This window comes from Phodopus roborovskii, unplaced genomic scaffold, assembly GCF_943737965.1.
Source record: "Phodopus roborovskii unplaced genomic scaffold, PHOROB, whole genome shotgun sequence".
In the NCBI taxonomy this organism is placed as follows: Eukaryota; Metazoa; Chordata; class Mammalia; order Rodentia; family Cricetidae; genus Phodopus; species Phodopus roborovskii.
Window position 1 is genome coordinate 23,702,916 of NW_026126410.1, and position 23,146 is coordinate 23,726,061.

General features: G+C 35.8%; 1 protein-coding gene across 3 annotated transcripts in view; it reads left to right on the plus strand.

Moving 5' to 3' along the window:
* The window catches only part of Zfr (zinc finger RNA binding protein), a 55,208-nt gene that overhangs the window by 21,428 nt on the left and 10,634 nt on the right, over positions 1–23,146 (plus strand). For 2 of the 3 annotated variants that reach the window (XM_051182561.1, XM_051182562.1), the window contains 8 exons: positions 6,293–6,489; positions 8,295–8,414; positions 9,923–10,068; positions 11,646–11,808; positions 12,893–13,098; positions 14,430–14,580; positions 17,628–17,769; positions 22,221–22,318. In XM_051182561.1, coding sequence (XP_051038518.1) covers positions 6,293–6,489; positions 8,295–8,414; positions 9,923–10,068; positions 11,646–11,808; positions 12,893–13,098; positions 14,430–14,580; positions 17,628–17,769; positions 22,221–22,318 — 1,223 coding nt within the window. Of the gene's footprint in view, positions 1–3,055; positions 3,248–3,728; positions 4,021–6,292; positions 6,490–8,294; positions 8,415–9,922; positions 10,069–11,645; positions 11,809–12,892; positions 13,099–14,429; positions 14,581–17,627; positions 17,770–22,220; positions 22,319–23,146 lie in introns of all 3 variants that reach the window. The other variant, XM_051182563.1, reaches the window with a different exon arrangement.

Consider the following 23,146-nt stretch of genomic DNA (forward strand, 5'->3'; position numbering starts at 1 on the left):
ACCATGAGTCTCAGTGATGATTTTTCATAGTTGAGTAGGGCTGATGCACATTCACATCTGTGTATTTTACATCCAGTGATTCACCATAGATCAAAAACATGCATGTGGAAGACTGCATCAGTTTAGAGTGCCTGCATTTCTAAATTTCCATTATTTCCTAAACCATACAGTAAAACTATTCTGTAGGATTTATAACAGGTATTATAAATAATCTAGGGATCTTAATCTATGCAGGTAAAATGCTTAGATTGTGTGCAAATAATTTTTGCTATTTTACTTAAAGAAATTGAGCATGCTTGGATTTTGGTAAACAATTTTCTGCAAGTACTGAGCAATGGCTATATTTCTCTAAACATTTCTTTAAAAATTGTTTGTATTGTAACATAAAGGTGATAATCAGAAAAACTGTAAAAGTGATTTTAAATGTATGAAAAATGAGAAAATTGAGCTCCTTCCCCCATTTCTTTTTAGGAAGCCTCCTTTGCTTTTTATATATAACTTTAAAAGATTTTTTTAATTCAAATTAATCTATAATTTTAAGGAATGTATTATGTATTTCTGATGAGACTTTTGTACATGCTTTACAGAATGTAACATCTATAACCTTGTCCATGAGGGGCCTGGGAACTTAGAAATTAGAAAGGTATAAGGGAGATGAACTATGGTGCTGGGGTTGTGTAGTTCAGTTGCAGTAGGCCCTAGATTCAAATCCCCACAACTAGATAAATCAGGCATGGCAGTTGCTGCACACCTGTAATTCCAGTACTGAGGGATAGATGCAAAAAAAAAATAGAAGTTCATTGTCATCCTTGGCTATATTGTCTGTATGAAGCCAGTCTGGGTTAAAGGCCCTGTCTCTCTCTACTCACTTAGAAATGATCAACCTATGAAGAATGTGAGTCCTTTATTAATTTTGTTTGTTTTTGTTATGATCCTGCCATCTAAACCTTAAAATGAGTGATTCAAGTATGGGTCTGTTAATGATCATCCCTTCCTAAACCATACTTGTTTTTACTATGAGAGTCCAATTTTTGTCAAGTATGGGGGTACACACCTGTAATCCCAACAGCCAATACAGCAGAAGTAGGAAGATTACAAATTCAAGGCCAGCCTGGCCTACATAACAAGAGTCTCTCATCTTAAAAAGAATGTTTTTATATAAAACTTACGTGTTGGCTGGAGGGATGGCTTCATGGTTAAGAGTACTTGGTCTTGGAGAGAACCTGGGTTGGATCTTCAGTGCCTGTGTTCCAGTACACATAATTACTCATCCATAGCTACAGTTCAGAGAACATGAGGGTTCCAAGCGTAAATAATTACTATTTTTTAGATTTAAGAAAAATTTAAACCAGCAGCTTGGTGTATAGAAAGCATATTGGGAGAGCAGATGAAATTTGACTCTTGACGTTATGTCTATTTTTTCTAGCCCTTTGCTACCAGTACATACTTTGTTTTGGGAGCTTGGGGTTTTTGTTTGTTTGTTTGGGTTTTTTTTTTTTTTTAATTGTTGTTGAGAGAAAGACAGGGTCTCAGTATGTCCTGTGGACCCCCTCCCACCCCTGCCCCAAACTTACTGTGTAGACAAAGCTGACCTCAACTTGCAGAGACCTGCCTGTCTCTGCCTCCCAAGTGCTGGGATTAAAAGGCATGAGCCACTATGCTTGGCTTGTATATATACTTTTTAATTGAGCCCCACTATACTTGGCATCTGTATACTTCTTAATTTACTGGTTAGTTTTTAATGCATAATGCTAAGATGTTTTCAATTTTTAGTGTTTTCTAAATTGTTGATCCCTAATTAGAGAGTATTAAAATGTACTCATACTTTTGTTCTTATGAAATATATTTAACTATAGATCCTAATGAAGATTAAGTGTCAAAATGCATTCAGTTTAAAAATTAAATTTTATAAATATACCTTTTTTATAAAGAATTCTTTATGCAGTTTTTCCCCCTCCTAATAATATAGGTACAGTTTCTTCCTCATTTAGCTCTGTAATTAGATTTTCTTTCTTTTTTTTTTTTTTTTTTTTTGTGTGTGTGTGTATGTAATGATTGCTATCCATTGCCCTTTTTTTGCCTAATATACACACGCAATAAAAGACACAAGTTCTTGAAACTACAGGAAGTTTATCTTATTTTCTAACTACATAAAAGTGCTTTGTAATTCAACCTATTGGGTAAGAAATAAGGAAAAACTCAGTTGGCAAATATTGCCTTTTGAAGCATGCCACTATAAGTTAAATCCCCAGAAAGCATATGAAAAATTGCTCAATGTGGGCCGAGCAGAGATAGGCAGATCCCTGGTACTCCCTGGATGTTCTCCTTGGGAAACCTTGTCTACAAAAAAGGCTGAGCTAACTCTTGAGGAACAGAAACCTAGGTTGTGTTTGTCCTGCACTCTGCACCACACACATACCCACTCACTCATGTCCATCCATGTACAGAGTATTGAATAAATTCTTAGGAGGTTGGATGTGTAGTTCAATAGTAGAATGCATGTCTGGCATACTCAAGATCCTGAACTCAGTCCTTGGTACCCAAATAGTAGAGTATTTTTTATTAAATAAACTGCAGAAAACCACAGGTCGTATGTACAGAATTGTGTTCGTAGATGCTTTTAAATAGCAGTTCTTGTTCATTCTTCCCTCATTCCTCTACCCCCATTTTTTGGAGACAATATATTGTTACATAGCCCAGGATAGCTTTGAACTCAATGATCCTCTACCTCAGCCTGCTGAGTGCTCAGATTACAGGTCTGCACCACCACACATTTGCTGCGTTCTCTTTTTGTTGTTGCGTGGGGGTGGGGGGGAGGGTTCTGTCTGTCTGTTTTTGTTTTTTTGAGAGGATCTCATCATGTAATTGTGGCTGGCCTGGAACTCACCATGTAGACCAGGCTGGCCTCGAACTCAGTGCAGTTCTGCTTGCCTCTAAGATTAAAGGCATGTGCCACTACACCCAACTTATAATCTCATTTTTAAATGAGTGTTAGAAGTCTGAAAGTTGAATAGAATGTTATAGAAAGAAAATCTGTACTTTTTGTTCAAAACAGACTTATAAAGAGCACTTAGAAGGACAGAAACATAAAAAAAAAGAAGCCGCATTGAAAGCCTCTCAAAATACCAGCAGCAGCAACAACTCAACTCGTGGGACACAAAATCAGCTACGTTGCGAGCTCTGTGATGTGTCTTGTACAGGAGCAGATGCATATGCTGCCCACATTCGTGGTGCTAAGCATCAGAAAGTAGGTGTTTTGGTCCCCCCCTCCCACCCACACACACAGCCTTATGTCTTACTCTACTTACTTTCACTTTTTCAGCAGGGGTTTGAAAAGATGACTTGAATTTTTGAAACCTTTGAGTGTATTATAAACTTTGCTTATATATTAACATATAGCAAGGTAACATCAAATAGTCATTGCTTAAAAGAGAATCACTAGAGACCTTTAAATTAAATTAAACCACTTCACGATTTGGGACTAATTCATATGTCTTGCTTAAGTACAGACAGATTTGCTCATAGGCAAGTCCTTTCATCAGTAAGCTACGGAACCCATATCTGCTTCACAAAGATCATGTTAAAAATAGTTTTGTCTGTAAAACCATAATTGAAAAAAATAACAAAGAAAATACAGTTTTGATTTTTCATTATATAGTCTCACTCAGACAAACTTTTAAAAATCAACACATTTGAGTTTCTTGACAGGTGTGCTTTTTGTTTTGTAGGTGGTTAAATTACACACAAAACTTGGTAAACCTATTCCTTCAACGGAACCAAATGTTGTTAGCCAAGCTACTTCTTCAACAGCTGTATCTGCTTCAAAGTCAACTGCCTCTCCTTCAAGTATTGGAGCAAGCAATTGTACTCTGAATACGTCATCAATTGCAACTTCTTCAGTGAAAGGTCTTTCAACTCCAGGAAACTCGTCTCTTAATAACACATCCAACACTAAGGTGTCAGCGGTACCTACCAATATGGCTGCCAAGAAAACATCTACACCCAAAATAAATTTTGTTGGCAAGTACTAAAGATTGATTCTTTGTGTTCCTTCTAACTCTGTCAGAGTGGTTTCTCTTCTCCATTGTGTTGCTGGCTATTGAATCAGAGCCTCCCATATGCCAGGCAAACATTGTACTACTGATCAGCCTCTGTGCTTTCTACTTCTAACTACCCTTTTCTGAAACTTGTTGCAGGACTCACCAGGTACCTAACAGTTAAGCTGGAGGCTGGCATATTTGAGGCCAGCCTGGGTTTCATTCCAGGCCAGATTAAGCTGAGAAACATTATTTCAAAAACATTTTTAAAGACAAAATACAGCCCTGCCAAATTGGTCAGTTTTTAATTTCATCCTGTTGACTGCCTTAACTTAGACTTGGCATAATTGACTGCTATACTGTAAAACCTAAGGTGCATTTTAGTTTGTAGTATATATGTCTACCCATCCTTTTGTACCTATATGTCATTATTTCTAAGACATCATTTCTGCATCTTATCTCTGCAGCGTATTCCTAGATGATTTTATGCATTCTACTGTATGCAACTATAAAATATGGCAAATTCAAAATCCCACCTGAGTTTTGAGAATCATTTTGGTTGCTTATTAGTTGTCCAATAGCTACTCCCTACTGTCTCTCATCACAAAAATACTACAAAATACTCATATATAAAAATGATTTTCTTTTTTAAGGGAAAGCTTCATTAACATTTCTTCTTAATTGCCTCCTGCTATTTCCCTATCGTCTATGCAGTGCTTCTATGATAGAAAGGCTTTCATTGTTATGACTTGTTTTTTAGACACTTAGTTTCTTCCTTGTAGCTCAATTTCTGTATCTGGTCTCTTCATTATACTCTTTGTTCTTAGTCACTTTTTGAAAAAATAGCAACCTGTCATCTCTTTTAAAATCTTCATTGGCTTTTATATGTAGTTTGTTTATGACTGTCATGTAAAAGCCTTCATAACTGACTTCTAACTTCTTACTTCATGTCACCTTTACCTGGGGAGTAGTAGTTAATACTAAATTACTGACTTTCTTCACTTTACTACAGTCTTTTAAGTCCATATTACTAACTCTTATACATGCTGTGCTTTCTGATTAGACATTATTCTCTGCTGTCTCCTTGACTGTTTCATTCTCATTAATCTTCTCTCAAAGCCCAGTTCAAATGATATACCCTTTTTGAACTCACTTCTAACTGGATGAAGTAAAGGCTTGTGACTCTGTTCTGCTTCTTTCCTACAATATCCATCCAGTTCCTGCCTAGCACAAATTATAATAAATACTTACCTCTTCCTTTAAATCATGAGCAGGTCAATGACAGTTACGTTTTTGGAATTTTTAATAAAATTTTGCTGAATTTGTTCTTTGACAGATTCCTATGATTGTGTAATTGTCTTATTATTGCTGTAGATGGTTCTTAGACTATATTTGAAAGAGGTTTAAGAGTAGACCGTTGATAGTATGTTATTCTCTTGAGTAAAGTGTTTAATTTGGTTAAAATGAAAGTAGTGATTTGTAGTTTTCTTTTTTCATTTTTGAGGTTATTCACACAATTTAGAATAAAAACAAATCTCAGCTAGAAAGATCATGGTAGGTACAAGGCACTTGCCAAGCCTGATGACTGAGTTCAATCCCTGGTTCCCATGTGGTAGGAGAGAATTGACTTCTATAGATTTTCTTCTGACCTTCACATGTGGTTATGTCATAGAATGCAGAAAGTCCTGGGTTTAATCCATGTCCCTACATAAAACCCACTATGTGACGCATGTCTATAATTCCAGCACTTGAGAGGTAGAGAGAACTCACAAAATAATTAGGCCAACTTGGTTGTTGGTAGTTAATTCCACATCTGGCTTATCTACAGCCTGAGAAACCCCCATCTGAGAGATATATAAAAAAGTAAATAAGTAGATAAGTAAAAGAAAAGCCTCTGTGGGGTAGGTAGATACTATTTCTTATTAATGACAGTTTAGGGAACTCAGTACAAACAGGCTATATATGCTCCCTTTTCAGGTTTCTTCTGTTTGGTTTGGGTGCTAAATGTTAGAAGAACCAAGATAGGCTTTGTAGATAGGGTTGTATGTTACCAGCTGGAGAAGGGAAAAATACGAGAAATGTGGTTCATTAATGGGATACAAAAGCAATGTAATATATATAGTTTTAAGAAATTCTAATCTATTCTGTATAAAGTTTAACCAGCGATAGTAAAGATAACTGTTTTCATTTTAACAAGTTTGTGTAACATAACAAGTTTTACAAAATAAAATTACTGTAAATATTTGCTTTTTTAGGTGGTAATAAGCTACAGTCAACAGGAAATAAAACTGAAGACCTAAAAGGAACTGAATGTGTTAAAAGTACTCCTGCTGCCTCTACTGTGCAGATTCCAGAAGTAAAGCAAGATGCAGTGTCAGAACCAGTCACACCTGCATCCCTTGCTGCCTTGCAGAGTGATGTACAACCAGTGGGACATGATTATGTGGAAGAGGTATTGATCTGAGAAAACCGCTGCTCTGAAATTAGGCTGAAAAAAAAAAAATGTTGCACTCTTGATGTGTAAAATGAAACTGTACCCAGTTATAGTTTAGATTTCAGTTATAAAATTAAGGTTGCTGATCTAATGGGTATCATTCATTTGGTTTCGAGAGATGATTGGAACACTTCCTGTTTTACAGGTCAAGTGAGTCCAGTAAATGCAGGAACAAAGGAACATCACAGAGGCTTGAATAAATAGTTGCTATTAACAGAAAGATCACGTGGTGTGATGTAACACTGCAGTCCAGTTTCACTCTTTTAGAAAGCATGCCTAAGTTTCTGGTGTGTGTTTATTGGGATGTTTGTCCAATAAAGTTGTGGCAATTAGGTAAAATTGAGTGAGTGACATGTAGGGCTTTGGTAACTTTATTCCTTAGTCTGTTTCTCTATCAAAAGAGATTACGTAGTATATTGACTCCTTGTTTGTGAGGTATATGGCTAGGATATTTAGTTTATAAGTAATTTATAAATGGCTATCTTATAAAGGTAAGATTTGATTACCCATTAAAATGTGTTCTTAGTCACTTCCTCCCCCCCCCCCCCCCACCCCCCGACAGGGTTTCTCTGTATTGCTTTGGAGCCTATTTGCTGTGGACCAGGCTGGCCTCGAACTCACAGAGATCTGCTTGCCTTTGCCTCTCAAGTGCTGGGACTAAAGGTGTGTACCACCAACGCCTGGCTCACTTTTATTTTTAATGATTCAGGTTAATTAAATCTAATCTTTAGACAGTTTGATTCAAACCCAGCCTTCATAGCACAATTTGAACTTGATAGTAACTTCTCAGTGTTTGTCTCACTGAATAGTTAGGGGGGAAAAAATTGCATCTTTTTCATATGCATCAGAATCTTGATCTTTGAGAAGTTTGTATATCATCCTCATTTCCAAGAAACAGATGATCAGTAGTGTGAATTTAAGACATCTAGCTACATTAGTGAAGCATGGTTAACCTATACAGGATCAGCTTAAAATGAAGCCAATAAACATTGAGTCATGGAGATGCAGGGCCTCATGGAGCCATGCCACTCCTTGCAGATTTGTTGGCATTTGCTCACTGATAAGGAGTAAAGGGTCATTATCTTCAATACTATAGACACTGGCACATCGCCCATGCTTCTATAAATAAATCCATACATGTAGCCATGCAGGTGTCCCAGTTAAATCTGGTAGCTCACAAAACAAACCAAAAAAACATGAAATTATAAAAAGACTCTTACTGAGGGGGAGTTGATAAAGATGGGTATGAATAATAGTGGATGGGATATGATCAGAATATATTATATTCATTTATGAAATAGTCAAAGAATTAATAGAAATACTTCAAAAGTAAATTAAATGCTTATACACGGACAGATGTTGAAGTAAAAAATATTTTACAAAGGCAAGTATACCCCAGAACTCATGTATATCCCAGTACTCATCCCAGTTTTATGTTTTAAAAATTGGGCCTGGGCAGTTAGGAAGCAGAAACTGGGGGATCTCTGTGAGTTCAAGGTCAAACCAGTCTATATAGAGAATTCCAGGCTTGAGGAGGAGATGGAGGTTGGAATTTAAAACAAATTTGAAAATACACCAGCCTGGTGGTGCATGCCAGTATTGGGAAGGTGGGATATCAGGAGTTAAGGCCATTCTTGCTGGAAAAACAATATAAATGAATTGAAAATGAAAAAATGAAAAATTATAGATGTTCCTGTTTTTTACTCCACTTCAAATTCTGCTTGCTCCTAACGTGATCAGAGATTGTATTTTTCTACACCAAGGTACGAAATGATGAAGGGAAAGTCATTCGCTTCCATTGTAAATTATGTGAATGCAGCTTTAATGACCCCAATGCTAAAGAGATGCACTTAAAAGGACGAAGACATAGACTCCAGTATAAAGTAAGTAAATGCTGACTGCTAAACTTGTCCTTCCAAGACTTTTTTTAAACATAACGTTTTTATTGTATATGAGTGTTTTACATGCATATATGTCTGTGCATCACATGTTTGCCTCCTGGCCCAGAGAGGCCAGAAGAAGGCGTTGGATCTCCTGGAACAGGAATTACAGACTGGGAACATTTTGTGCTAGTAATCAAACCAAGGTCAGAGCAGCCAGTGCTCTTAGCCTCTCAGCCAGTTATCTCTACAGCCTTTAATTGTCCTTTTGTAAAACAACTAGAGCATTCTGTATGCAAAATAAAACATCTAAACAACTTACTCCCATCCTAAAATTAGCATGTCCTAATGATGACAACATTCACTTTCATAGAATCAGGTATATTAGTTATACATAAGTAATAATAATATAATCCTTTTCTTCATAATTGTAATAACTGGACAAAAGTAGAATCTAGAAAAATAAATATTGGTTGGGTCAAGAAGTCATCTAATGACAGTTGTTTTACATTGAATCTACAGAGTACCATTTCACCTACCTTCTTTATGTTGGTAAAATTAATTTAGAGATATTACTGGGAAATCTCTTCATTTATTTTATTTAAGGAATACATCATTGCCTACCTTCAGATATTAATATATTGAAGTTGCTAAAATGCCTGGACTGGTAGAGTAGGTGTGTGAGTTTTCTTTTAGACATGGGATGGGAATATGTCATTCATGGTAACTTGAATACATGTCCCAGGCTGTATTCACTCATATCTGTCTCCAACTAGAATAAGTAATAAATGAACACACTAGCAAAAGGATAGTTATAGGGCATTAGTTTCATATGAAAAGATTTTTTTTCTGAATGAACCTAATTACTAAATTAGTACAGTTACTAAATTGTACTCTTTAGTAGAAAATTTTAACAGAAGTATTCTGACACCTAATCTAGATTAATCACAAGTTCAAGGGCAAGCTGAGCTATATAGTATATGTGATATACCTTCATTTAACCAAAAAAAAAAAAAAAAAAAAAAAAACCGGGACAGTGCTGAGTTGACACGCACAAGATCCTGGATTGGATTCTCAGCACTGCATAAACTGAGTATTGTAGTGCATAGTTAGAATCTCAACATTTCACGTAAAGACGCATGAAACATTTTAAGGGCATCATCAGTTACAAATCTAGTTTGAAGTTACAACTGAAAACAAGAAACCAATACATACCTGTGGTAAATGAAATTTGTAACTATACACCTCTGATGAAAGACCATGTGAAATTGTACTTTAAAATGGTTTTAGGCTGGTAAAGGCACTTGACCTGTCTGACTGGAGTTTGATCACTGGAGTACATGTGGCAGGAGAGAACTCATTCAAATTATCCTCTGATCTTCACACATGCATTGTTGCAAATATGCATAAATACATCCACACAGACAAATACAAAAATAAATTTCATGTAATGAATTAAGTTTGTTGAAGGGGCCTGCTCCATTTTAAAGATATATTATTGGAATTAACAGAAAAAAGTAAATCCAGATTTGCAAGTAGAAGTAAAACCCAGTATTCGAGCAAGAAAGATTCAAGAAGAGAAAATGAGAAAGCAAATGCAGAAGGAAGAATATTGGCGGAGACGAGAAGAGGAAGAGCGCTGGAGGATGGAAATGAGGTAATGTTTTTAACTTTTTGTTTTTTGAGGCAGTGATTCTCAGTATACCTTTGAAACCTGTCCTGGAACTGGCTCTAGACCAGGCTGGCCTTAAGTAAGAAAAAAACTTAACTATTCTGTGAATATGACTTTCTTATTCGGATTTAATGTACTTTCAGTGTTCACTAAGATCCTAAAGAAAGATAAACATTAGAATGCTTAGTATACATACATTTGATTATTAACTTGGTATGAAGAATTTTGTGGTGGTGGTGGTGGCAGCGGCTCACATTTTCAATCCCAGCAAAGGCATATGATTTCAAGGCCAGTCAAAGTTAAAAGCCCAGTCAAGAATCCACAAAAAAAAAAAAAAAAAAAAAGTGGAATGGTGGCATATATGTTAAACATATAAAGAAATTGAAGATTGTAAAGGTAGCTCTGGTTAAGACCACATAGCACTCTTGTAATATCTCATACACCGATAGCTGCCCATAATACCAGCTCTCAGGATTCCAGTGGTCTTCTAGATCCTAGACTCACATGTGTATCATATGTGTATATACTCTTAACACTGACAAACACATATAATTTAAGGTTATAAAAAAAATGAGACATCTGAAGAAGTGTCATACTTTATTAAGTGCTTCTGTTTAGAACCAGCAGAAATCTCATATTTAAATTGTATAATTCAATTACAAGGTTTTGGGTCACCATCAGTTTTGGAATGTTTTACCACTCGTAAAAGAAATCACAGCCCCTTTAACAATCGCTCCCAGTTTGTCTTCCATGTTTCCTTTCCCATCTCAGTACCATGGGACCACTAATCTAAACATCCGTGATCCTATGTCTGTAATGGGAAGCTTAGCCTGGAGAATTCTGGAAGTTGTAGGCAGGCTAGCCTGGCATGTGAAACAGCGAAAAAAAAGACTATCTCAAACGAGATGGAAAGAGGGAACCCAATACTAAAGGTTATCCTCTGACCTGCACACGGACACCATGGCACAGGTTCACAGATATGTACATACACACACAATTTATTATCAGTTAGGCTCTTTCAGTTATAGGTATTTGGATTTACAGTCATTACCTTAAATGATTAGACTAAACTGAGGTGTCTGTTTTCTGTTTTAACTTTGTTCTTTAGGTGTGAGGTCTTGTTCTTATTGTTGTCTTTACTTTTCACTCCATTTACTTCTCAATTTAAAAAAACAATGGAAGTCAGAGAAAATGGGGGATAGTAAGGTAATTTGGAATGGATTGTTTTGTTTTTTTTATCATTGTGTGTGTGTGTGTGTGTGTGTGTGTGTGTGTGTGTGTGTGCGTGCTTGAGTGTATTTAATGCCAGTGTCAGAATGGTTACGGACATGTGTGCCACTGTGCTTGAGCAGAGGTCAAAGAGGAACTTGTAGGGAGGGCATCTGTTCTTTGCTTCATTGGGTCCTAAGGATGGAACTGAGGTCATCAATCTGGTACAGGCACCTTTTCCTGCTGAGTTTTGCTGGCTTATATACTTTTTTTGTAAGTAGGCTTTTATGTTGTTGATGGAAGTTCTTAATCTGGTTATGTTGTTTGTTTTTGATGTATCGCTTGTGCATCAGACGTTATGAAGAGGACATGTACTGGAGAAGAATGGAGGAAGAACAGCATCATTGGGATGATCGCCGACGAATGCCTGATGGAGGCTACCCTCATGGTCCTCCAGGCCCATTGGGTCTTTTAGGAGTTCGACCAGGCATGCCTCCCCAGCCACAGGGTCCCACAGTGAGTATCTGTTTTGCTTATTGAAGGGATGAAAATTTAAGCCTCTTTCAACTGGTTTGAGATTTAATAACATCATTTGTTTCATCTTGACTGTATTTCCAGTCCTTCTCTTAAAGATTCTTAATGCTAATTAATGTCTTATACATAAGAACTGGGCCACGTTTCCTTTGCACTTCTTTATTTTCAATACTTGCAAAATTCTAGAAGTAGAGCTACTTTTTTTTGTTATTTGTCTTGGTTTTTCAAGACAGTGTTTCCCCTTGTAGCCCTGGCTGTCTTGGACTCTCTCTGTCAATCAGGCTGGTCTTGAACCCAGAGATCTTCCTGCCTCCCAAGTGTTGGGATTAAAGATGTGAGCCACTGCCACCACCCAGCTGCAGAGCTACTTTTGATAAATATTTTGTAAAAACTTTGCTGCCTTCATTTTTCCTTAGATTGGGAGGAATTTTTAACGTTAGAGGTAACTCTGTCACCTGTTCTTTCTCAATTCCCATGACAGTGTCTGAGCAGTTGTATGCAAACTTACTACTATTACTGAAAACTAGGTGAATTTCAAATCACTGAAAAGTGTTTACAAGGAGAGAGATTAGGTCAGTAGTAGAGAACAACTTTGTATTCTATTTCCCAGGATTGAGTATAGGACTACAAACTTTAAAAAACATTTTCATAGCCTTGGGTTTTTGTATACATATAAATAAATATACACACATATCTATATCTTTCCATATAATTTCGCATGTTTAGGACAGAGATGTTTGCATTCTCATTTTATTGAAAAAGGAAAATAAATTTTTTATTTACTATTTATTTTGGTTTTTCGAGACAGGGTTTCTCTACATTGCTTTGGAGCCTGTCTTGGAACTAGCTCTGTGGACCAGACTGGCCCTGAATTCACAGAGATCCATCTGCCTCTGTCTCCCATTTGCTGGAACTAAAGGCGTGTGCCACCAATGCCCAGCTGAAAGGGGAAAATAAATAAAGTGGACATTTTGTTTAATTGACTTTCTTATTGTAAAGCTTAGTAACTATAATTGAAAATTAAGAGTTTTCTTTTATTCAGAAAAGTAACCTTTTCTCTCTCTAGCCCTTACGTCGCCCTGATTCATCTGATGATCGTTATGTAATGACAAAGCATGCAACTATTTATCCAACTGAGGAAGAGTTACAAGCAGTTCAGAAAATCGTTTCTATCACTGAACGTGCTTTAAAACTCGTGTCAGACAGTTTGTCTGAACACGAGAAGAACAAGAACAAAGAGGGAGATGATAAAAAAGAGGGGGGTAAAGACAGGTGAGCTTATAAATTACTTACTTCCTTTACATGGACATTTAAATTTATTTTAAACATTAACAAAAAGGGTCTGGCAGGATGGCTCGGTGGTTAAGTATATTTGTTGCTGTAGTTCTAGAGTACCTAGGTTGAGGTCCTGGCACCCACATCACACAGCTAACAACCATTAATAACTCCAGCTTCAGGGGATCTGATGGCTGACATTAAGTATTTACATGTACATTAAAATTGGGGAGGGAGAAACTCAATTTCTGGTGTTAATCCCCACTATACTAGTATTTTTGCTACAATGAATATAATGCATTTCTACCAGAACCAGTTTTGTTTTTTGTTTTTCAAGCTAGGGTTACTCTGTGTAACAGTCCTGTCTGTCCTGGAACTTCCCTTGTAGACCAGGCTGGCCTCCAACTCACAGAGATCCTCCTGCCTCTGCCTCCTGAGTGCTGGGATTAAAGTTGTGCACTACCACTGCCCATCTACCACAGGTTTTTTGTTAATTTTTTTTTTAACTTATCAAATATTTATTGCAAAAACATTAAATCTGTTTGAAAGTAACCCTTACAACTTTTCAAGTATATTAACGTTCTCTTTTCTGGTTTTGTTTATGTGTTGCATCTGTCACAAATTTGTCTATATTATAGTACCTTTTAAAAGCATTGACCATAAAACAAATATAAGTTAGCTAGGCTTTAACACCTTTTAAATTTATGATTTTTCTAATTTGGGGAGTATTTTTTGTATTAACCTTTCCCTTACAGTTCTGACTTGTAAAATAAAACACAAGGGGCTCAGTGTTTGAGACCACACTTAAAATCTAGCACACGGGAAGCAGAAGCAAGAGGATCACAAATTTTGAAACCAGCCTGTATGATAGTGAGATTTTGTAAGAAAGACGGTATTTGTTTTAGTTGTCCCTGTGCAAACTTAGACCTTGATCACAGTTTTGGGTTTTTACAAATATTTCTTTTTGTGTGTGTCTGTGTGAGTGTATGTGTATATGTGCATGTTGAGACCAGAAGAGGGCATCTAATCCCATGGAGCTGAAGTTGCAGGTTTTGCTGAATAGAGATTACTATGTGGGTACTGGGGTTTGAACCCTGTTCCTCAGGAACCGTCACTCTTAACCACTGAGCCATGTGTCCAACCTTGATTTGTTTTTAGTGTATGTTGTTTATCTAAATAACATAGAGCTTAAAATACTGTGTATTTTTCCAATGTAGTTAAAGAAACTTTCAATAGTGCAAAAGTCATCTAGTGTACTATTATGTTAGAGGAAATTATAGTTGTAGTTGAGAAATGTCATATTTTAATGTAAGTTGATTTTGCTACAGAGCTCTAAAAGGGGTATTGCGAGTAGGAGTATTGGCAAAAGGATTACTTCTCCGAGGAGACAGAAATGTCAACCTTGTTTTGCTGTGCTCAGAAAAACCTTCAAAGACATTATTAAGCCGTATTGCAGAAAACCTACCCAAACAGCTTGCTGTAAGTATTATGAAAATGTTAAATTTACCCTTTGTCCAGATGAGAAGTTTTTGGCAGAACTCCATAGAAAAGAGGTTGGTTACTCCCCCCATCCCCCATTGTGCACACTGAGAAAACTATTTTTTTAAGCTTTTGGGGATTTTGCAGTGCTTATAATTTGGCAGCACATCATCTTGCTAATTTATTTTAAAAATAGAAAAAAATTAGCATATGCCAGTTTTTCCAAAATTGGACTCTTGAAGATATAGCAGAGAATATTTTTCCCTATTTTATTTAGTGTGTGTATAGTAGTCAGAGAACAAAATGTAGGAGTCAGTTCTCTCTTCCCACTGTGTGGGTTCCAGGAATCAAAGTCAGATTATCAGGCTTGGCAGTAAGTGTCTTTTACCCACTGATCATCTCAACAAAAAATAAAAAGCTCATATATAGCAAGTTTGATATATCTTTTTTTTAATTCATGAGTTTCTTAGTTGAATTCATGTTTTTGATATAATGAAATTGTATCTTATTTGAATTTGTCTGGTTTTATTATTAATACAGTAGTCACTCTGTACCCTTGGAAAGATGTCTGGAGATTCCCTAAAGCCCCCACGATGCCTAAAACCTCAGACAGTATATATGTCATGTTTTTCCTACTCCTGCACACCTGAGATAAAGTGTTAATAAATTGGGTAAATACTTATAACTAAGCATAGTAGATTTAATGGCAGATTCTCCACCGTATGTCTTAGTAGCAACAACTTCAGCATGTCCGCACCCCTACACCAGGGGAATACTGTATAAACCTAAAACCTTGAGCATGCTAAGCATGTGCTGTACCATAAAGCTACATTCCCCATCCCATTGTTCCTCAGGGTGAGAACTTTCACGTTTTCACTAAAGCTTCTCTTTAGTTGTTGGTAATTGTATATGAATGCCAGCATCACACACATAACAACTGATCCAGTAAGTAAATAATGAACAGATAGTGGATTGTAAAAGGGATGATTCACAAAGCAGGCCAGATGAGCAGGATTGCTTTAGATTTAATTGTGCTATTCCAATCAACATACAGTTTAAGATGTATAAGTTGCTTTTTTTCTGTGACTTTCCATTTAATATTTTCTTATTGTAATTGACCACAGATAAGTACAAATTCTGGGAGGTGAGTCCATAGATAGACTATATTTTCAGTTTTCTTAATTAATTAATTTGGTTTGGTTTGGTTTTTCGCGACAGGGTTTTTCTGTGGTTTTGGAAGCTGTCCTGGAACTCCCTCTTGTAGACCAGGCTGGCCTTGAACTCACAGACATCTGCCTGCTTTTGCTTCCCAAGTGCTGGGATTAAAGGCGTTCCCACCACTGCCCAGCTTTCTAAGTATTAGGAGCCAGTAGAATTAGCTTTGGGTTTCTTTTTGATATGGGTAGGACAGTGGCAAGTAAGCTTTGGGAGGGGGGAATCACAAAATTTTTAAGTAATAGTTTGATGCTATTTAGCACTTCTTATACTGCAAAAAAATTGTGTTTTTTTTAAGTTAGCCATCCAGGTGGCTCAGTGGGTAAAAGGTTTGCCTATAGAGCCTGATGCCTTAAGCCTCATTCCCAGAAGCTGTGTAAAGGAAAGAGCTAATTTCTAAAAATTGTCTTTCGATTCATTTATATTGTGGTATGTATGGACGGTAGTCACATTACAAACATACAAACACACTATAGAATAGAGTCTTCTATGGGAGGGGCTGTTGAGCTGTCTCAGCGGATAAGAGTATTTGTTGTCCTTCCAGAGGACCTGATTAAGTCCTAGTGCTCCTCCAGTTACAGGAGATCCAACACCCTCTCTAACCTCACAAGCACCAGGCATGCATGTGGTGCAAATAATATATAAGCAAAACATTCATGCACATACAGTCTTTTTAAAATGAAAGAAAATGATGAAATGGTGCTAAATAATTAAGTCAATCAAAAGCAAACTACTTTCCACATCACTTGCTCTTAACTGTGTGTATGTGCATAAACAGGTAAAATAAACCAATCATCATCATCATAAACATTTTTGTTGGTGGTTTTTTGTTGTTTAGTTTTATTTTCCAGCAACCCAGCATGTGTTAGGTATGGTGTCACAAGTAAAAAGTAATGTGCAGTTTGAGCCTAAATAGTACTGTATAAAAATTGCACATTTCTGTCTTGTTTTTAGTGGTGGGCATGGGCAGGTACTGGGGTTCGAACCCAGAGCCTTCTACACACCAAGTGGTTTATCAACTAAGTTGTGTCTCCATCCCCTGTAATGTCTGTATAAAGGCTTCATTTGTTCTAAACTGGAGCTGAATTCATGTCTACCAAATTGCAGTAGATCAGTTTTTGGCTGCTTCTGGGTAAGCAATAAATTAAAAAGTCATTTATTTTACTTCTCATGAAAGTCTATAATAAATGGTGACCACAGCTTTTTTTTTTAATTTCTTAGTTAAAGGAGATATGCATACACATGTACAAATAACTCCTATTAAAAATAATGGAAAAATTATTTAAGAACACCCACATGATGACTCACAGCCATCTGTAACTACAGTTTCAGGAATCTGAGCCCTCTTCTTTCCTCTGTGGACACAAAACATGCATGTACATGGTATATAGACATACATGCAGGCAAGATACTCAAACACATAAAAATAAGTCAATAAAGCTGGGTGGTAGTGGTGGTACACACCTTTAACTCCAGCACTTGGGAGGCAGAGGCAGCCAGATGTCTGTTAGTTCAAGACCAACTTGGCCTACAAAGCTAGTTACAGGACAGCCAGGGCTATACAGAGAAACCCTGTCTAGAAAATAATAATAATAATCAGTCAATAAAAATACTTAAAAATAGTGGAAAATATTACTTCCACAAAGAATTCTGAAAGTAAGGAAAAGCAAGAGATTAGTGGTAAGGATAATCTTTTGTGTGTGTGTTTTAGCAGGAATAAAATCAAGTGTTTGTAGAATAGTCATGGTCAATATAATAAAAGCCACAATAAAACTATTTTTGTCTTTTAATGCAAAAGATTCAACTAATTTCTTATACTCTTCATTACATAGGTTATAAGTCCTGAGAAGTATGACATAAAATGTGCTGTGTCTGAAGCAGCAATAATTTTGAACTCGTGTGTGGAGCCCAAAATGCAAGTCACTATCACCCTGACATCTCCAATTATTCGAGAAGAGAACATGAGGGAAGGAGGTTGGAAAGCCAATTAAACATTCTACTTTTCTATTAACTTTTTTTTCCCATTTACCTACCCTTTGATGGCATTAAGCCCTAGAAGGCAACATGCTGGCATTACATGAATTTGATAGATTTAACTTACTCAGCAATTAATTAGTTTTGCTTTAGATCATTTCTAACAAAGTGAATGCTTTTCTTAGTGATGTACTATTATAGAAAACATAATATGTGATTGGTTTTCTTGACAGATTGTTTTTTTTTTTCTTGCAAACCTCAGATTTCTGGAAAAAAACTTCAAAAAATGTGTTTTATATAGTTGACACATGAAAAAAATTAAATACTTACTAATAACTAAGGCCACGATTTAACTTTTGCTAAGACAATCTTGATCTTGCCTTGTCTTAATGAAAAGTTTCACAAATTGGCGAACTATCTACAATATTTACTTACAATTGCTATGTATATGGTAATGGATCTGGCCTGTCCTGAAGTAAATATTTCTAGTTCTCTGAGGTTGCGCTTTGGTTTTGCGTACTTTGATAAGTGCAGAACATGCTAATGCACATGGATTTGGGCATTTGACCTGTATACCATCCTAGAGCTCTTAATAAATGATATGGATAAGTGAGTTACAGTACAGTTGAGGGGTTTCCTTTTTATTTTCGTTTTTTAACTGAATTTGCATTTATAGAACATAAAACTCCTGGTGCCAGCAATGTTGCTCTAGGGACTGACTGTTCTGTAACATTTTCAAAGCTTCCAAAGCGTTTAAGCCAAAAGCATGATCAGTGTCTGCAGTAATGTGGTTTCTCTTATTTTATGGGTCAGATAAAATTTACTTTGTTTCCTTTCCTGATGTTTTTAATCCATCTTAAGTTACTAAAAGTGGAATTAAATTTCACAGTGTTTGTTTGAGGAGTGTTGAGGAGGAAAAGATTATCAATTCTATTCTTTTAAATTTGTTTTCTTATGGCAAAGCAATTATTTTTTAAGAAACTGGGCTTTCCATAGCCCAAGAGAAAAATGCTTTAGTCAAATTTTCATTTGGAGGCATGTCTGATTTTTTTTTTTTATATATTTCATATGTGTACCATATTAGAATTTTTAGATGTTGTATCTTAAGCTTTGCACCCTAAAAAATAGGTGAATTTTATGTAAAGGATGATTTACCTGAACATGAATTCCCCTGGAAGGTCTGGCTTTCCATGTTGTTGAAGAAAATAGTTCCGGAATCAATTTGGCCAGGTTGTATATAGCATATGATCCTTCACTTAGGATTTTAAAATCTAGTATATCTTATAAATTAATGTTTCTATACTTAATGTAAAGTTATGCTTATGTAGCCATTTAGCTTTATTTCAGAATGCTTCTGTGTATTTAGCCTCAGTTCATTGTCAAGCCATTTTATAAGTTAATAGTGTCCTATTGTAGTAAATCCTTTAACATGCCTTTCTAAAGGAAACAAAATTATATTTTTGTCTGACCCAGACTGAGATAGAATTGCAGTTCTGGATTTAATATGATCTTCATGAAGGAAATGGTCTAAAATTGAAAGATTTTGCTTCATGACACTGAGCTGGAAAGTTGGATATACAAAAGTGTAGAAACATTGTTAAGACTGTTCCTTGCTGCAGATGACTGCAGTAAACCCATGTTTTTAGCTTTATCATGAAGATTGCTTCTTTCTAGCTGCAAAATATCGGTATGTATCCTCTCTCACTGCAGCTCCCGGTGCTCTGTGTCTTCAAAAATCATTTAAAGCCTATAGCTTGCTTTGGGGAGTTAGTACAGGGTTTTAAGGAAGGCTTTGCCGGAAGAACATTGTAAATCATGAGATTTGACTATTATATTTCCACGTAGTGTGATAGCCTCTTTAATATGTAGTAGTTCTGTTTGATATGAAAACCATTTAATAAAAGAAATGACTAAATTGTCAAAATAACTGTTAGACACATGACAGATGTCTTCTGGTACTGTGTTTGACAGTTAACATGCAGTAAACATTTAATTGACTTTAAGCTTGAAATGTTCAGAATGCTCTAACCATTGCTACAGAGTCTTTTCTGCAGCAAATCAAGTATTGTGTGTGTTTTTTTCTACCTGTAGCTTATCAGGCCCGGTCCAAAGCCTTCTAGCAGAAGGGATTGATTCCTGTCAGGGGTTGCTGCCAAGACATCGGAAGGATTTTTGACCAAGGTTTTCAAAAGCTCAGTGTCACATCTGCCATTTGATTAAGGGGGGATTTTGGATGCAGAGTCTGGCATTTTTTTTTTTTTTTCTTTTTCTTTTTTTCTTTTTTTTTGTCCTTTGTGTGGCTATTTTGTGTGTCTTTTGTCTCTTCTAGAATTGAGCAGTGTTCACACTAGTTTTTAAATAGTTGGGTGAATTATATTTTACATAACCATGTTAATTGAAATTAATATATTCCCATTAACTTTTAATCACAAAATAGTGTGGACACAGCATGTCTTCTAATTGGTGATTAACCCCTTAAAGTTTGTGAAATATATTCATATAGGAACAGAATTTGTATTTTGTTTTAATAAATTAATAGGTTTTTTTTTTTTTTTCATTGACTGTTAGGAACAAGTGTGATTTTAGCACAATATATCTAAGGGGTTAATCTACTTAAAATTTAAAAATGGGTACAAAAATCCACACTCTAAATTTAACAAAAATTTCCTACTTATATAGATAGCTCTTTTTTTTTTTTTTTTTAACTTATAATTGGTTTTCTGGCATCATTGAATTTGTGTTGTAGGTTAAAATTACAAAGTTATACTTGTGTTACAAAAAATTGCTGGAAGAATTTTTAAGATTCTGAAATACATTAGATTTAGAAACCTATACACTGACCATAGTTGTCTGTTTACATTCTGTCTTTAACATACTTTAAATAAGAGCAGTAATCAGAGGTCCTTCCTCTCATACTCTTAATGTTGTGGAGAATGGAAGAGGTTGGATACCTTTGCATATGTTATCTATTTATAAGAATGACAACTTACCTCCTGGGACTTGTAAATTTCTGAGCCAAAGAGGTGGCTCATGGAGTAGGAGCACTTGCTGATTTTGTAGAGGACCACAGTTCAATTCCCAGCACCCAGAGTCAGGCAGCCCACAACCAACTAGATTCCTGGCTCTGGCCCAGGGGATCTGATGCCTTCTGGACTTTAAGACGGACGTTTAAGCACTTTACTCAGACTTACAGTACTCATTAGTTTTTATATTTCTTCTTCTGTCACTCATGCTCATTTGAAATATGCTGTAAATTATTGTAGCCTAAATGTGTTATGGTTTTTGGTGCTCTCTAGCTACTGCTAACACTCAACAGATTACTTTCTATAATTGTCCTGCATTTAAAAAAAAAATGCACTATAAACCAGGCATGATGGCTGACACTCTTAATCCCAGCTCTCAGAGGCTGAAGGAGGAGGATAAACCATGACTTCCAGGCCAGCCTGAGCTATAGATAACCTTGTTTCAAAAACCAGAGAAGCAGAATATACGGTAAAGTTGATGGCAACTGTAAATTAGATTGAAGTATTTACTATTTTGTTTATAATAATTTGACCTGCAAATTTATTATCTTCTGCACATTTTGTGGATATTTCAGATAAACATGTAGCTGGCCTTTGGATCTTCACTTTTGTGAATGATTTATTTATTCATGTAAACTGGTATTTGTTAATGTAAAGTTAATTTCTTGTCCTAATTTAGTTTCCTATTTTCTCAAGCTTTATTAAAGTAACATATTTTAACCAACTTAAAAAGACCCTACATATTTACTATGAAAGCTGCTTATGGCTTCTTTTCTGTACTTAATTATATTTCACTGTGCTAGTTCCTGTAGCCCTTTTCTGCTTTACTCATTGTTTCTCTCTGCTTCCTGTTTGGAGTACTTTTAATGAAATCTTTTTTATTTTAGAAAGTATTTCATATTCTCTTATGACATGCTAAATCTCCTATTGAACATAAAGAATTGAATTCTCATAGAACTAAACCTCATTTTAGTCCTTTCATTTTTTTTTCAGGGGCTTTTGTAATTGTCGTGTTGACCATTCTATTTTATTTAAGTTCTTCCTTACATTAGCCCCCAGAATAACCTAGAATACTTTACCAACTTGGTAGTTTATTGTACATTCCCATTTAAGGTGGATTTTTGTGTTCCCTTTTGTCTTTGTCTTCTTTGTGCTGGTGCGCTGTGTCCAATAATCTTTCCTGTAGATTTCATTTTAGTAAGGTTTCTTTTTCCAGAAAATTACTGTATCACTGAGGAGTTTATCTTAATTCTCCTTTTGTTCTTCATACTGTATTATGTAACTTTGTTGAAAATTACTCCCTGGATGAATTAGACTGAAAAGCTCTCAAATGGCTCATGTGACACTGATGCTACTTTAAGGAAGTGTCTCGCTCACCTGGTCAAACACCCATTCCTCACTGCATTTTGCCAATTCAATCCGTTTTAGATGTAACCTCGGGTATGGTGAAAGACCCCCCGGACGTCTTGGACAGGCAAAAATGCCTTGACGCTCTGGCTGCTCTACGCCACGCTAAGTGGTTCCAGGTTCGGAACATCATTTTACTTTTTTCTTGTAGCCTTATGAGAGAGTAGTTCAGTACATGTTTAACTGTGCTTAAACATTTCAAACAATTGCCTAAGCAACACTATTTTAAATTAAATCACAGAAAACAAGGTATAATAGGAAGTTGAGTATAAATACCTGCATTTTGCAGTTACTATTATTTTGACAATAAACAGGCTTGGGGGTGTTAGTGCTCCGGGTTTTTTATTTTTAGTGGCTATATTTATTTAAAGTTGACTTCTTCAGGAACATCACATGTTTTTGTATATATATTATATTCCATAAGGCTGCAGATTAACTTTGCTTTAAATAATGGAATATGTGTTTAAAGCTTTGTGTATAGTTTTAAGATTTCCCCCTCTTTCTCTAAGTTCATGAGTGTAGGGAATGAAAGGTGAGGAAGCAGCTGCTTGGTTTAGTGACTTTGCAGACGTGCAAAGGCACAGACAGGAAACCAAACAGATCTCCTTAGCCTTCCAGTCCCTAGACAAACTTTTTAGCTCTTTACTTTTCCTTTTTATTTCTAATTTAGGCAGATTTTTTTTTTTTCAGTTTACTGTTTTGTATAAACACAGGTCAAGGTTCACAGGGGATCAAGAAATATTATTCTTGCATAATCTGTTTACTTTGACCTAAATACTAGCTTTTAAATACTAACTCTGGCATAAAATACTGCTGTAAATGGCAGCTCATTGAACTCAATTTAAATGTAATTATTTTTATTTTTATTTTTAATTTGAGCTTCCATTGGACAGTGGTATTTTTTAACTTTTTTTCATCAAGGGATATTTTTGATATTTCTAAGATTA